Below are 16626 nucleotides of genomic sequence, written 5' to 3' on the forward strand. Positions count from 1 at the left end.
TGAGTCATGTACATAATGGTTTATAATAAAAATGTAAAACTACATTTGTGTTGTGAATTTTAATACAAATGGTAGATGAAGCACAAGTTGGACTGAATTATCAGTTTAATCACATTTATAATATATTGGCCACTCAAAGCTTAGAGCAGTCAGAAATCACATTCCTGAACACAGAAAAATATATAACCCATTTTTAAAGCAATCTCTTACACATTCAGTGAAGCTACTACACTGGCCTCTAATCAAACGGGTGAGAATCTGATTAAAATGTTCAGGTTAACAATAAAAAATGCTGACAGACAACATTAAAACAAAGTGAGCTGAAAATATCGGGACGCCCGGGAATAGCCGATATGTAGTAAGCTGCAATTTTAGGAGCTACCTGACTAACAAATATAGGTAAGCATCCTTTGTATTGATAAGTTTTCGTAATGCTTAAAAAAAAAAAAAAAAGTCACAGTAACATCAATGTCACACTTAAAGAGCAACACATGAATTGCAGTAAATGCAGAACACACAGGTGCCTTAAACCAAACGTAGAACAGTCTTTCATGGACCAAGCACAACACTGGCTGCTATACTGGAAATCTTTCAAGTCTGTCAAGTCTCATCAATGCTGGTGTGGAGCAAGCATCTCAGTTCGTTGTAGTCCTTGCAGCGTAGTCCCTCTTAAAGTCTTCTTGCTTTGTGAAATGGAGTCAAAGAGGTGGGTAATTGTGCTGTTGCTGGATATGAGCAAATTAAAACAGGACAGAGAAGGAGCTTATGAAAAGGGAGGGTTCAACGAAAAGTCTGCCACCAATGCTACACAACTGGAGCCAACAAAGAATGCTTCAGGCATGCATAAAGTCTTAGGTGTGAAGATGGCTTTGGGCAATGCAGTAAATCTTAAAATGAGCAGAGATGAAAGGGAGGAAAAGTGTAGCTGGCCAAGGTGCATCCTGGGAAATCTACACACACAGGGCACTGGGGAACCTTGGGTTAAATAAAAGAAAAAAAGGTTAGCAACAGACTTCTTAAACCACCATGTTTGAAGAAATACTGGCCATTCCCACCTGTCCTCAGTGAAGCCATCCATCTCCTCCTCATCATCAAGCTCCATGTCCAGCTCATTGTCCAGGGACCCAAAGCTGTAGCTGCTCAGGACACTAGAGGCACACAATATAATCATTAAAAACAACATTTTATTAGCATGAGAAATGTATGCAGATCAACTATCAAAATAATTTCCATTCTCACCTGACAGAGCGGCATGTGAAGAACACAATCCTTTTCAGTTTTTTATTGTAGAAAAAGTAGTTGAAGGACCAAAGACTTCCCTCTTCACCGAAAGGGTCAGAGTCCAAATCAGGATTGTAGCTACAAAGGAGGAAAAATATTTACACACAAATTTTGTGGCTCTCAGTTATGTCAGGAGAAAAATCAAACTTACCTGTAAATGTCACAGCTCTGCAGGTTGATCTCTTGATCAATGGAGTTCCAGAGCTCTGGTCCAAGAGAGTTGAAGTCTTCTCCCACAGCTGAGAACAAGCTGCTGTTTACAGCATTCACAACCTAAGCACAAAGGCACTGGCATTACTGACCACCCTGGTTGTAAGTCTGAACAAACTACTCATTCTTAATATACTGACCCAGTTGAGACTAGGTTCTCGGCTGAACTCATGGGCCCGTGCAGCACTGAAGTCATAGTCCGGTCTGAAGGACTCGTTGAGCGTGGTGATGAGGTAGAATATGGTCTTCCTGCAACACTTGTCACTCAGTGGGTTCTCCCCATCCTCACTGCTCTTGGCCAGCCTGCAGAATACACAAGGGAAAGATGATATAAAAACTGTCACCGATCACAAACATATCATTGCCTTGGCACTTACTGGTTTGGACTGATGGTGCTGGTTGACTGAGGGGGAGACAGGGCCTCCAGGACATGAGGCTCCCCCTCTTGGCAGAACTGCTTGAACATGTGCTTATCATCCCCTGCCATCTTGCAGGAGTAGCTCTCAATCCTTGAGTCAACAATAACAGAATTAGTCTTACATTTTTTAATCCACTGATTGCTAAAAAGAAAGCAAAAGTTGTAAACAAACTAGTTTTGAAATCTGCTCTAGTCCTGGTAATCCCCTGAGCTCCCAACTCAAACCCTACAACTTCCACTGCACTCATGAAGTTGACCAAACTATGTTAGTTAAGGTAATTACAACATGACCATAAATCATATACGTATACAGCATGTACACAGTACTTGGTGTCCTTGATATCCATGACCCCACTAGTGCTAACCTGAGGTCATATTTCCAACACAGCGACTCTTATTTCTGGGTCAGACACCGCTGATATGTCTGTTGCGTGGATGTTTATTTTGCTCCAGCCCACTGAAGGGTTATGCAACATCATACTAGTGGCCAAGGAACCTCTCTTGGTCTTTCCAATCTAATTATAGAAGCCTCTGGCTGGACAGCACAGTGGAAATAACTGTCCTCCTTTTTCACTCGCAACACAGATGACTTATCACAACACAGGCTGTATTTTGGTGGACAATTATTTTACATAATTTGGGAACTGCACTGAACTTACATCACATACAAACCAAAGTAAAGTTGTTATAATGCAATGCAAATCCACTTAGTGTAGTCTAACCCTTGAGGCACTGCATTGTTATTACACACACATACAAGAAAACAACACGCATATCACAATTCACAGCTGACTCCAGCCTCAAAGAGATGTGAATGCACAAGTTGCTCTACATCACAGCACCAGAATACAGGCTGCCCACACTCAAAACCCACAAAAAAAGCTTTATGTAACAACAACACTGTTACTGTAATGACAAGATAGTTAAGCCCTTACATAACCAAAAGGAACATTAAACTGGCCCAACAAGTAAAATAAGTTAACCATTAAGCTGCACTGAGAGTAACTAAACACAGGTTCTCTTATCACAATATTGCAAAACACACTGATAGTTGTCTGCTCCACTAGCTTTAATTGGGGCACTGTTCTGAACCACACCTCTCCTTACCCTTTTTCCATTACATCACAGTGTTCTTTCTGTGTGAACACTGCTTCCTAGTTTTAGTTTACCATACTATGACTCTTTAATGACTTTGAACATGTGATTTTCAACCTAAGCCAATGCCTTTAAATAAATGCTGTTAACTAGCAAGAACAGACTTTAAACTTCTCAAACTATGCAACACCCTAGAGTATAGATTAACACCTTAGCATAAAAATAGAATCTCAACACTACAGCTGTCAAGAGTACATATGAATGTGTATAGTACTGTAGTGTTATCAGACCCTTACCTGCCAAGAATGCGAGACTCCCCAGTTTCCACACAGAGCCTGGAGCTCAAGGCCTCGAAGCTGGAGTTTTCCAAAAGCTTCATTTTGACCTACAGGGAAAAAGTGATGGACAAACATTAATAATAAATAAAATAAAATAAGGAAAGCCAAAACGCAATGAACAGAAAAAAACATTACTACAGTTAGAGAAAGTCAGCTGGATATTTGTGTAGCAATGGCCATTTAAGTGCAAAGATATGCTAATAAATATTGAAAATTATAAAATATCTTATCAAACGTAAATAAAGTGAGAATGACGCTGGGGGGCGCTTTATGATCACAAAACACCATTTCCGCTTTCTGTACATCAACTCCCCTCCCCCACTATGTTAGGGAAATAATAGTCTTCCTGGTTTTAAAAAACATCATATTGTACAACACTTACCAATTTCCGTTGCACTGTCAAAATGTGTCGTTAAAAATCTTAAAAACGAGTAAAATGTCTTCTTGGACCAATAGTTTTCTTGAAAACAATAAAATATCTCCGCTTTGTCAAATAGCTAATACTAGCCGTTAGCTGCTCAAACTGAATTTTCACTTCACAGACGAGTATTTAACAAGAACTTATGCATCTTACAAAAGCACTCGGTCGAGAATGGCTGTTACTGAAACCCTTTAAGACTATACAAAAACTGCTCTGTCCGATTAAATGCGATGAAATTAAATCCAGAGAGCGAACGTCGGAGTCTATCTGCAGCGGCATCCCTTTCGACCTGATTTTTCAAAGACGTTTGGATTAGTGGGACCAAGTCGCTTTTTCTCAGCGACTTGATCGAAAAGGAGCAAAAAAACGACTTGCGCTGAACCGTAAAAATGTAAATCAACAGTAAGTCGTCGACAGACTCAACAATACATCAATTCTGTCCAAAACAAGGGTATCGTCTTATAGATGAAGCCCAGCCCCCTTCCAGTTATATACGTTGGCAGATAGACACGCCCACTCTTGTCTCTAAGCTCTCTGATAATTGGCTACTTCAGTTGCCAATATAAATTCAAACAGATATCATTGGTTAAATATTTCAACAGTCCACCCCTTTTGAATATTTGTCAAAAGGCGTAAGGATGTTGTTGCGTATTAGATATTTTACCAGTTTATTAAATATGCTTGTTCTGCACAAAATTGCTGCACTGTTATTTGTTAAATATTTGCATCGTTTAAGAAAACTCACTGTTTTGTCGATAAAGCATTAACAAGTAATATTGTGGACGTGAGCTACGTGGGACTTACGCAGAGTCACGCCTATTCGTCACGCTACAGTCAATAAACAACCAATCGGGTTAATCAAATGATTATTTGATAGACAAAAGCTGAATGTAACAACTTGCATTCATGGAATACATGTCTAAAATACACATACATAATACATTTTAAAGTAAATGACAACAAGAGGAGTATACGAATTTAATGTAAAAACAATAACATAATGTAGAACAAGGAGCAACTAACAGCTCTTAGGTCACTTAAGAGTGATGTATTCAGAAACATCATTCAGACTGGTAAGGTCATTTTCTAAATACTCCAAAATCACATTTCCCCCATTGTAAAGAGGTGATTCTGATAGAGTCAGTAAGGACTGGAGGGTATCATCCATCTGGAACGCTTCTCCAGTCAAGGGATGGCAAAGCCGCAGTTTCTGTAAACAAGTCAAATGTACCACATATAAACAATTAATTTATTACAATTAGTCAGAATATTGTCTCCTTCATTAACTGATAACATGCTTGAATATGCAGGAAACTTTTCTGAACAAGCACCATATAACCTAATATTACAGTTTATTATTAATGTACAACTAACTACATAAATTGTTCGGCTCAAATAAAAGGTAGAATAGCTGAGTATACAGTAATTGTTTTGAGATGGTCATATAAATTATGAAATGCTGTAGTTATGGGTTAGTTATCACATACATAGCTGGTTATTATTATTTGATATACCATGTAGCACTTACCTTTGCTGACAGAACATTGTTGTTGTTCTTTAAGCTAGCTAAAGACGCTGCATAGTCAACCACCTTGCCAACACTCCACTTAGAGCAGAAGAACATAGGTTTGCATAAATCTTTTGATTCTTTAGGAAGATATACTTGAAAGTAGGTTCTCTCCATCTAGAAAAGAGTTTATTAAAATAAATTATATGATGACTTGACAATGAACAGCCATATAATGTCAAGTATGTACCTGTGGAAGCCCCTTATCTCCTACAGCCTGCTGTTTTAATTTCATCAACGCTACCTTAGCTGCAGTCTCGCTGTTCTTTGCTCCTCTGCGTCCTTTAGGTTTCTGTCCTTCCTTTGACTCTGTAAAATAATAAACTGTACTTCAGCGGATTGTAGACCACATAAAAAGTTCTTTACAAGATCTTGAGTATTAACCCAACAGCATTTCATGGAAAAAAAAAAAAAAAATGCAAAAAAAAACTGACCTACAATTTTTTGCACCAGCTCTTTAGTGGCTGCCATTCGTGGTTTAGCAACCTCCAACTTCTCACATTCATGATCACTTTGATGCCGATGTCTGAAAATGCAATTTAGTTTAAAAAAGTATATGTTTAAATTGAGGTTTAGGAGAATACACACTTCTCTGTCAAAGAGCAAATACACTTACGTCAAACAAAAATGTTTTTGGCACTGTAGACATATGACCTGCAACAACTCTTTCCCACTACAACCTTGAAATGAGCATGGATAACTCGTACTGCCTTTTGACGCTGGTATTTCTCTTTTCATAGGTTCCTAAAAGGAGAAATAGTCAGCAGAACTGGACACTGAATTAACAGACCTTTTTATCTGTTCAATGATGCCTACCTCCTTGCAAGTATGAGAATCCCTGTTTCTGTGCTCAAGGCTGAAAATACAGATAAAAAAAACTCAAAATCACTGCACAGTACTTGATTGTTTAATTAATTCCGCGATAAATATATTATATTCAGCGATAAATGTAAATGTTAAAAAAAGTGCATTATCTGTGACAAAATCTTTACATACCAGTATACCCCACTGCAGAATTCACAGACAAAAGGGAGAAAGTCTGAAATAAAGATTGTTAGGTTACAACTAGCCATACTACGCACATTCGAATATGTCAAAAGATTCAATATTGAGTTTACAGAACTGAAAAGTTATATAAGTTACTTGTAGACTATAAATACAGCTTTGATTTGTCTGATGTATTACCAACTAGCTAAAAGCTAGCTCTCTCTGCCAAACAGTTCAGTTCATATTTTACAAACAGAAAGAGGACACGCACCTTTTAGATTACACGTTTCAACCTGGCAGTGTTTTCCTATGTCCAATTCAGCCATTGCGAATTTGGTAACGACAAGCAGCAAATACAAACTGCCAAATTGTGAGTTATGTGTGTCAACTTTGACCCCCGGAAAGAAAAGGTGAGGCTGCTTTCCTGTCAAGCGCATACAAAATAAAATAATGAACTATAAATTATGTGTATTTATTTGTACTTTTGTAAAAAGGCTACAGTTATTTGTACGAAATAAAATATATATTCCGAAAAAGGCTCCAGAAGATCCATGTAAAGTAAAGTGTTTTGTTTTTTGTTTTGTTTTTTATGGGGGAGGGGCAGTTTCAGGTGACGACGTCATTGAGGTAACAGGGAAAGGTGTGGCGAGGCTTTCACTGGCTGGTTTGAACGGAACCACAATAAAGTTGTTAAGCTGGAAATTCTGCAGTCTCCACTCACCTGCTTATAGACACAGGTGCGGACGACTGTCCATACCTGAAAGGTTGTTAGAAGGATTTGCTGTAAAATAGGCCTACAGAAGCTGCCAAAATGAGCAAGATTTCCAAACTTTTCAAGGGGAGTTCAAGTTCAAATTCATCGAGCTCTAAGTCCAAACATGGGTCACGGGGAGGTCCTTCTCCCCAAGAGGCTATCCACAAACTCAGGGAAACGGAGGACATGCTGACAAAGAAACAAGCCTACCTGGAACAAAGGATACAGCAGGAAATAGCAACAGCAAAGAAACATGGCACCAAAAACAAACGGGGTAAGTTTATCTGATTCCAAACCTGTTTTTTTCCTGCCTAATGTCCAATTTCATATAGGCTAATGAATCTAATCATTGCTGAAGTTTAAATGACATTTTGTTTTGACTTATTTTGTCTTATTTTGTCTGCTTCATAATTAGCCATAATTAGTCTTACCATATATGAATAATAAACCTGAAATATGGCTACGCACAATACAGTGAATCATGTGAACCTAAAAGTATGTACCTGTTTTGGGAGGGACCATTGTTTGTGAATGCCTAACCCAGGTTGCAGTGATAGGCCTGCAGAGAGGAAAGATGGTAAATTGTGGACTTGCCTGTAAGCTGTTTGTTTGTGTTCTTAGCTGCTTTACAAGCTCTGAAGAGGAAGAAGAGGTACGAGCAGCAACTTACACAGATAGATGGCACCTTGTCAACTATTGAGTTTCAGAGAGAAGCACTGGAGAATTCACATACCAACACAGAAGTCCTCAAAAATATGGGCTATGCTGCAAAGGCTATGAAGAAAGTCCATGAGAGTTTGTAAGATGATTGGAACACATTATGGGGAAAAATAATACTCTGAAAACGCTTTCATTTCTGACGCTTAAACTATATTGATTTTAGGGACGTTAACAATATCGAGGACATGATGTTAGATATTGGAGAGCAACAGGACCTCGCCAGGGAGATCAGTGAGGCCATTTCTGGACCTATCGGAGAACAATTTGATGAGGTTTGTGTTATTTCTATCCTGTGAACAAATCTGATTTATCATGCCTGTTGTCGTGCACTAAACACATAAACTGATCTGGTTTTAGGACGAGCTACTTGCAGAGTTGGCTGAGCTTGAGGAGGAGGAACTAGAGGACACGATGGGCGACCTACCCAGTGTTCCTGCATCTAAACTACCTTCAGTGCGACCTGGCCAGCGTACATGTAAGTAAAATTTTGATCTGGTACAAATATGATTAGACATGACTGGACCCTACTAGAATGAATAAATTATCACAAAAGGGTTTTAAAATGCATTTGTTACATCTATTTCTTGGTTTGTTCTATGATCACAATTCATTATTTGGTAAAGTGATGAAAAACTTGGGAGTATTAAGAATAAATAAATATGTGCAAAGCTATCTTGCAATATTTTAGTTTTTTAAATAACATTTTTTTTTTTTTTTTTGTATTGCAGCATCCAGAAGAAAGGTTGAAGATGAAGACGATATGCGCATGCTGGCATCATGGGGAACCTAATGCATGTATATAGAATGCTTGACAAACTTTTGTTTTTACTACAAACCTGTATCTGGAACTTTTAGATGACACAGTGTGTGTAATATAATACAAAATAAGGTTTTAAGTGAAGGAATTTGAAGGAATTATAAATACAAAGTTGGTTGGTTTTGCAGCTTCTTCTTCTGTTTTCATTGATCAAATTGCACTATTTTTGAAATGCAAGGTGGCAAGATGCTATGTTTTGGTAGACCTGTAAATACATTTGATACATTGTATACATGTAGAGTTATGTTTTCTATGCCATAATGATCATTGGCATTGGATTATACTGTATATAATTATTGTAATTAAATATTAACTTTGGTGCATGAAGGTGCTGATCTGTGCCTGTCTGTGTAAACAATAAAAAGATTACTGAACATTCACCTTATTAGTCTGTCATTCAAATAGAAAAAATACAGCAAAATGCATTGCCCATAAAATCTCAATATTTTACAATTTTACAAAAGCAACCAATTTATATTTAGATCTTATTCACCATTTCAACCACCATACTGTTATTTACACAACACAGATCTACTACTGCTGCTACTACTACAAATAATAAGAATAATAATGGTTAATAGATATAATAAATTACCGGTATGCTCCGACTTTTTCGATTGAGCTCATTTTATTTTGGAACACCGGAAGTACCGCAGTTGTTACGAGTGTGACTAATGACTGACGCATCTGTCAAAAAGTACAGGAAGTTCGACAAAAAGGCAAACTTCTATCCTTCTCTGGATCACCTTTTGAACAAAGTCCACATAGTCGGGTAAACTCGGTCATGGACTCTAGCAGCCCCGCTGAGACTAAAGGTGAGTGAACACGATCTTTGTTTGGCACATTTACACACAAAGAGTTCGCGCGCCTATTAACGTAGTAGCTATTTTAGCTGGAGATAGGCCATTACTCTGTGAACCGGGATGTGAGATGTGGCACGTTTGTCATGTTTACACGTATTACATCTTTAAGATAAAATGGAATAACTTTTAAAGTCAGGGAAAAAAAGTTACTTAGAAAATGTATTGAATAATGCTTCGAGAATAATTATATGTGTAATGACACCTTAAGACTGTATTATTAAGTATACTTTCTATTTTACTTATATTTTGTTGCTAATTTGTGATTGTAATTTTCTGTCCTATCAGACGTTGCCACTGACGTCACAGTGGAGACCAAACAGGACAGTGCAGCTGCAGCACCTGTGCCCCACTTGGATGAGATCCGTCTGGTGGTGCTGGGCTGGAGGTGGCCCGGGAAGAGCCTGACAGGAAACACCATCCTGGGCAGAGAGGACTTTCGATTGGAGCGTGCTGCAGAGTTTTGTGTGAAGAGACAGACAGAGGTAAAGGGGCGACAGGTAACTGTAGTGGACACCCCGGGCTGGTTCTCTGCACAGGACACACCACCCTCCTATAAACAGGAACTAGTAAAAGGGGCCACTCTCTGTCCCCCTGGTCCTCATGCCTTCCTCCTGGTCATTCCAGTGGGAATGTTCACAGACGTGGACCGGTCCCGCATTGAGGAACACGTCAGTCTTTTTGGTGAAAATGTCTGGAAACACACAATAGTGGTGTTCCCCTGGGTGGAACTTTTAAGGAAGATTTCTGTAGATCGCTACATTCGAAGAGAGGGCGAGGATCTTCTGTGGGTGCTGGAGAAGTGCAAGCGGAGGTACTTTGTCATTAATAACTGTGTATTTGGAGAGCACCCTCAGGTGGGACGCTTAATGGAGAGAGTGGAAAAGTTGGTGGCTGAAGAAGGGGGGCATTTTGTCCCACAGGAAAAGGTAGAGGAAAAGAAACCACAAAATGACAATCAGAACCAGGATAGAGATGTCAGAGAGCTTGGGGCACGGCCCAAACAAAACTCTGGGCTGTCGCTGTCAAAAGCGATGGAAGTGGAACCAGTTTCAAGTGAGTACATATTTTAAGACTGTCTATATTCTCTTTGTCATTACAAAGAGACCTTTATTAATAATGGACCTGCCTCTTCTGGTTTCAGATTAACCTGATACCTGTGACAGTACATGAGAAACTCTCCTCTCTGATGGTAAAGATGATCTATTTTTCAAAATGGTTGTTACTGAAATGCTAAGAATGTAAAAAAAAAACTGTGTGACTATTTATTTTTAATCAAACATTTTAATTTGGTAATATGTGTGTGTGCATACATGCAAACAGAAACAATGGGAGTTAATTAAGCAATTATCTATATCAGTTACTGACTTGTATGAATGATAATTAAAAAGCGCAAGCTGTTATGTTGACAGACATTACCATTTTTAACAGTAGAACACTCCTATGAAGTCTATTGTTCAGGAAAGATGCACTAGAACATTGTTACTACAGTGCTGTAAACTGTAAAATGTATTTAGTAGTTTCAATTTTAATGACCAAACCTTTCTTTTTTAAATGTATATTACCATTAAAATGGTATAATGTATAGTGTGTATGTTGTCATTTTAGCTCCTGCCCTAGCTGTAGCTGCATACTTTAATGTAATTAATAATTAATAATGTAATTGTATCATATAAAAACAACCTTTCAAAAGACAAATCCATCTTGTGACTGTATTGTACTGCAAACTTGTTCAAATTAGGAAAACCTTAAACTATACACAGATTAAATAAAGTTACTTCTATTTAGTTAATGACACAACAAGCAATAATATAGTAATATATACAGTAGTCTTCTCTGTTAATGGTAATCACGGTGTACAAGACATTTGTGTTTGTACTGTATGCTCTAAAGATATATATACTACTGTCACACTGTCTCTTCTCTCAGCGATACTCCTGTTAGTTACAGCTGTTATGGACAGGGCCTTGTTCTTTGTTCCACGTAAGTGCTTTGTTTGTGAGGCTCATGTCTCTGGCTGCTTTTCCCATGTTATTATAAACCGTAATACACAACAGTCATTGTGTATTTAAATCAAGCAATTTCAATAAATAAACATTTATAATGTAAGACTTCTTATAAATATTGTATCACTTCAGGAAATAACTCAGGGGAAACTTGAGGAAGGGAAAGGTCATTCCTGGACAAAAGGCGTGGCGCGCACTGACGTTTTTATTTCTTCCTGGATTGTGCAATTATGTGTTTTCTCCTCCAGATGGCAGTAAGAGGCCATGTCCAAAACAGCGTTGGAAGTTCTCTTGACCTTGCGTTCCATTATATTTATTACCATGATATAAAGGGGGTAATTGCTACATGCAAACATAATTAACACTCTTTTCAGCCCATGGTAAACGTGTCTACGGGTGACATATTTATTTGGCAGTACAACCCCACCCCACCCCACCCAATCCCACCACACCCAGGCCAACATTATAAATATGAATGGTCCTTAACATGTTGCTAAAGGTTAAAAGCATAAAATAAAATAAAATAAAAAATCATCACCTACTTCTACCAAAAACAACACTTTGCTTTAAAGAACATATTTATTATTTCCAAAGTAATCAAAACAATTACACAAATTACAGATGTGTGATATTGTGAGATTTGGACACCTGCTTTGTGCTCTGGAGAAATGTCATATGAGTAAACCAGAACCTTTGTTTTTGAGTCAATTCAAATGCCAGCATGTCCTTTGAGAGAAACAAAGAAATAAACCGTATTTGATCTTTTATGTTTAAGCTGATACAAAACCTCTCTGTCACATTACCTGGTGAACAAACACACTCTTGCAGTTACAGGTGACAAGTGCACATCAAAAACAGATGATTCTTTTCTTTAGACTTGGAGAGATGTTATGGCAATGAAAACATGTCATGAGTAATTTTGCTGTAAAACAACCCATATGTACTATATGTTCTGAATCTTTTTGTTGATTTTGTTGTGAATTACTTTGCGTGTTAAGGTTCTAGCTAATCTGAACATGAGCAAATGTGTATTTTAATAGCATTATGATAATATGATGAAAATGAATTGTATTAGAAATGGTTAATTGATTGAAATTGTCGTGGTCTGAGGATCTGCAGTTGAGGTACATCTTTCATCTTGCTAACGTACTGAATATTCTTTGGTCTTGAGATGAAGGAGATAAGCAGCAGACTGTATTCATTAGTAAATTATAAAATTATTTTCTGAAAAGCGAATGGGTATCATTGCACATTTGATTTCTCGTAATGACTGCTGAATATTGACTGTAAAAAATAAAAATGTATTTCTGAAGAGATACTGAAAATTGTATTTGTATATGACAATTGTACATTTCACATTTAAGCAAAAAAGTAGCAAAACAAAGGCCACTCATACGGAATAAAATGTCTTGTATTCAACTGTGAAATAACAGAGGCTTGCCATGAGTTACCTGAATCTGCAAATGTTTAGGACTTGGTATGTACACAACCTGCAATTTAACTGCAATGAATTAAATTATCAACATAGAAAAGAATAATAGTAATCGAATATCCATACTGTCAACCACACCAAACCGAAGCCAACCAGTGTGTCAAAGGGACCGACTGTGCAGAGCCAGCTCGAAGAAATGCACCAGTAATAAGGACACCAGGTCACCACTGCCCTCTCCCACACGTCATGTACACTATAGAAAATATAATCCACATACACTCACAAGCGCCTGTCTTGTCAATCTGCAATAGTAACACGTGTCAAATGAAAAAAATAAAATGTGCATGGACAAATAATTGTGCAAAACGATGGACAACATGGCACAGTAGTTATGTAAAAGTAGATAGCGTGTGCCCATCACCCAAAACAATAAAAAAAAAAAAAACTACTTATATTTTTATAGAAAAAAAATCACTTAACAGAGTGATTGCTGAGCATATTCCCAGCTGTAGTGACAGGAAAAGAGCTCTACATAATGTGGCAATGCTTCCGTGGAAAAGTCAATGGGAACAGCCACCACAGTCTGGTCTATACAGAAACATGTGCCAACCCTAAAAATAAAAAAATAAAAACAAACCTGACATATACAAAGGCATATACTGTATACCCCACTGACAATATAGTGAGCATTTCTGTTCAGGTATTGTTCTGAAAATATATACTGTAAAATTGCCCCAGCTCCTATCCTCAGGGAGCATTTGCCCTGTCGTCAATGGCAACAAATCACTTGCTGACGTCAGTGACTCTAGTCCAATCAACAATGTTTTTTCTCACTCTCCGGTATTGCCCATCACCATATCCAATATCCCAAATGTCACGTGTGGAATCAACCTGCACACAGCACTAAGGGACAAGTCGTCTGGTCAGGAGGGTTCAAAGCCTTGTTGGCAGGAGCAGGTGAACATTTTGGAGTTTGTTTGTTTTTTTTAATTGATGTTTCTCAGCACTGCTCTGATTCAATGAACCCTTCCTTTTCCTGGCCCACAGGCTCCACCTCCGCGTAGGCTGGATGTCCCGAACCACGGCGGAACTTCATGGCTGGCCACTTGCTTGGACGTCTCTATCAAAGGAAAGGATCACATTATGAGGATTCAAACATGCATGGTAAAATGTAACAAATGATATACTGGTGTAGTGTTTTTCCAACACTAATTCTAAAACACATAATAAATTATTTGGCTTGACAAGGTTCCACCAGGGCTATACTGAACTTTGACAAAACCAGGTCTTAACTGAATAAAATAGGACCTGGATAAAACCAAGATTAAACTAGGTGTAAACCAGGTCCAAAACAAGTACAAGCCCTAACCGTAAATACGAAATATACAAGAATACCACCAGATGGAGTCATACTGAAGTCTGACAACCTCTATATTAGTAAATCAAGTCTTCACATTGTATTGATTGAAACGACATCTAGTTTTCTCATTTAAGAGGAATTCGAGAAGACTAAGAAAGACAGACAACATCCAGGAGCTTCCAGTGATTGAGGATGGCACTGATGTCATTAGACAAAGGAGAACCATTGTCTCTGGAGTCTGTGTGACTGACAGCAAGGACAACCTCATGATGCACTTACAGGAAAGGGGATGCAGGGACAACGTATACAAAATCAGGTAAATTACCAGTGCAGCAGATAATAGATAATATAAATCATAAATATATTTGCTCCAAAATAATGATTTCCAAAATGTAGATTATTACAGATTTGTGGCACTTGCAGAACAAATGTAATTAATGAAAAAAATATTTAGACTTCATATATGCTAAACTCATTTTAAGCAGATCAACAGTTTGGGAACCAGTGTTTGGGAACTGCTTTTGCCCTTATCTGTTGCCTTTATATGCAAATGTCTCTTAAGCTATTTATACTCACTGTAATGGCCTTGCTTATATAAAACTTTTAATATTCCCAGACCTTGGCAGTAAAATGTAAACAAGACAGCATTTCTTGTTTAATTCAGCGTGCGGTGTGCCAAGAGGATGATGAGACAGACCTTCGCTCCTTCTTTGACCTTGTAACCAACTCTCCTGTCCTTATTTAAAACATGTTTACACCTTTTGGAGCACAATGCTTCAAACAGCTCCTCCTCTGGGGTTTCACATTCATTCATTACCAAGCACAGAGGTGCAGTTTCATCACCCACTCTGAAAATCATAATACATATTTATGAGGCAGAAACTGGAGAATAAAATGCACTGAGCTCTGTCCAGAGACACGGTTCTATACAGACAGTTTGTTTTACACCGACTGGTGTAACTCTTATAGTCTTCAGGAGAGGAGGTATACAGCTGTTTTAGTTTAGAAATATCTTATTAGAAATAGATCATTTTCCAGCTGTAGTTAAGATTTGGTTAATGTCTGTCTTTGGATGAAATCTTTGTCAATCCTTGTGTATCCATTAAATACATACACACAAACACATACTTAACATGCTTTTGTGATACAAACCTCAATGAGGAAGAGACTGGCTGCAGACATGGGGTGATGGTAGATGTACACAGTAACCAGAACTCCCACCACCATGATGAGAGACACCAGGAGGATGCCCAGAATTAGGCCTGTGTGCTGGGGGTGTGTGCCAGGGCTCCTGTCCACTGTGTTCTCCGCTGGAACTGCTACAGAAGAAAGATAGGAGCCTGATCAGTACCATTTGATATGTAATTCACAGATTTTTACCTTTCATATTTTGCTTAATTGCTAAATAGATTTCATATAAATATGTCTCATGTTTTAAAAGATAGTGTTAAAAAATTGTTGTTCAATGTTATTGTAATGCCATTACCTGCCTATAGCTGGAGCTCATCCTGCATAATTATTTCTAGAGTTTTCCCTTCAGTAAAATAATGTACTAAATTATAGCCTGGTAGATTATCTTATGTGCTTTTTTGGGGCAGACAGAGAGGTGCTTTTAGAGGCAAAAAAGAGGGAGTATACTGAAATAGCCAGTATTGCTTTCAGCCTTGATAGCGCCAACTGTAACTTTAATTTGCCCTTCAGCTAGCCCTTTGAAGAGATTCATAGTGAAACAGCAGGTGTTTGGAACAGTCTTTGAAGCGATATCAGGGGATATGAGTGTCCTTAACCAGCAGGATCTCCGGATTTCATTTCTATAATGAATGCAACATGAGAATCTAAGGCGTTTCACCTGCAATTTGTTAGGAGAAAGAATAGACCATAACTATTTGCTGATGACCAATTCACATTACTTTCTCAATATTTAAAAATACTGTGTAAAGTTTACTACATAATTTATTTGTATTGAACGTCTGCTCCCACTAAGTAATTACAAAACAAAATAAACAGTTGATGGTACAAGGTCATGTCTGGTAATAATGTTCTTTGAAATGTTGCTTGTTAAGTCTTGTGTCAATTAACCAGATATCTATGCCATAAATAATGATGTATTTTATATCTCTAGAGGGTCAAGCTAACCCAGTACAAAATAGGAAAACCTTTTTGGAAAACAGCAAATGGGAGCTCCTAAGAGATGTTTTGGGCATTAGTGATACAGCTATAACAGATGACCGCAGCAGGTCTCTCACAGGACAAATGGATGTGCACAGTGACTAATGAAAAAAGTAAGCTGGAGATTGATAGATAGTGAAGGGTTATTCACAAAGCTGCTACGTATATTCTTGCTACTGCAGAGAAGACCT

General features: G+C 38.0%; 4 protein-coding genes across 6 annotated transcripts in view; 2 read left to right on the forward strand and 2 right to left on the reverse strand.

The window, feature by feature from the left end:
- Positions 1-87: 87 nt before the first annotated feature.
- Positions 88-6693, reverse strand: maf1b (MAF1 homolog, negative regulator of RNA polymerase III b). 2 transcript variants are annotated; one of them, XM_055230077.1, is made up of 14 exons: positions 6589-6679; positions 6327-6369; positions 6147-6186; positions 5947-6074; positions 5765-5856; positions 5521-5639; positions 5292-5447; positions 3301-3389; positions 1869-2000; positions 1632-1794; positions 1433-1554; positions 1240-1359; positions 1056-1148; positions 88-975 (listed from the first exon to the last, which is right to left on the reverse strand). In XM_055230077.1, the coding sequence occupies exons 1-14, from the start codon at positions 6641-6643 to the stop codon at positions 951-953; spliced, it is 1377 nt and encodes a 458-aa protein (XP_055086052.1). In that variant the 5' UTR covers positions 6644-6679; the 3' UTR covers positions 88-950. The 2 variants fall into 2 exon arrangements, with proteins under 2 accessions (XP_055086052.1, XP_033841563.1); XM_033985672.2 differs by lacking the exons at positions 88-975; positions 1056-1148; positions 1240-1359; ... (2 more) ...; positions 1869-2000; positions 3301-3389 and adding an exon at positions 4728-4973 and having other exon boundaries at positions 6589-6693.
- Positions 6694-6943: 250 nt separating this feature from the next.
- Positions 6944-8987, forward strand: chmp4c (charged multivesicular body protein 4C). The gene is made up of 5 exons (XM_033985676.2): positions 6944-7345; positions 7693-7870; positions 7955-8063; positions 8149-8266; positions 8520-8987. Exons 1-5 carry the CDS (start codon positions 7129-7131, stop codon positions 8579-8581), a joined length of 684 nt encoding a protein of 227 aa, XP_033841567.1. The 5' UTR covers positions 6944-7128; the 3' UTR covers positions 8582-8987.
- A 275-nt stretch (positions 8988-9262) lies between these two features.
- LOC117388184 (GTPase IMAP family member 9) lies at positions 9263-12795 on the forward strand. The gene is made up of 3 exons (XM_033985673.2): positions 9263-9423; positions 9757-10524; positions 10613-12795. Exons 1-3 carry the CDS (start codon positions 9393-9395, stop codon positions 10615-10617), a joined length of 804 nt encoding a protein of 267 aa, XP_033841564.1. The 5' UTR covers positions 9263-9392; the 3' UTR covers positions 10618-12795.
- plxdc2b (plexin domain containing 2b) overlaps positions 12785-16626 on the reverse strand; it is a 71993-nt gene continuing 68151 nt past the window's right edge. For both annotated transcript variants that reach the window (XM_055229962.1, XM_033985669.2), the window contains 2 exons: positions 15419-15585; positions 12785-14026 (listed from right to left, as the gene is read on the reverse strand). In XM_055229962.1, coding sequence (XP_055085937.1) covers positions 13907-14026; positions 15419-15585 — 287 coding nt within the window. In that variant the 3' untranslated portion in view covers positions 12785-13906. The remainder of the gene's footprint in view (positions 14027-15418; positions 15586-16626) is intronic.

Source organism: Periophthalmus magnuspinnatus, chromosome 20 (genome assembly GCF_009829125.3).
Source record: "Periophthalmus magnuspinnatus isolate fPerMag1 chromosome 20, fPerMag1.2.pri, whole genome shotgun sequence".
Taxonomy (NCBI): Eukaryota; Metazoa; Chordata; class Actinopteri; order Gobiiformes; family Gobiidae; genus Periophthalmus; species Periophthalmus magnuspinnatus.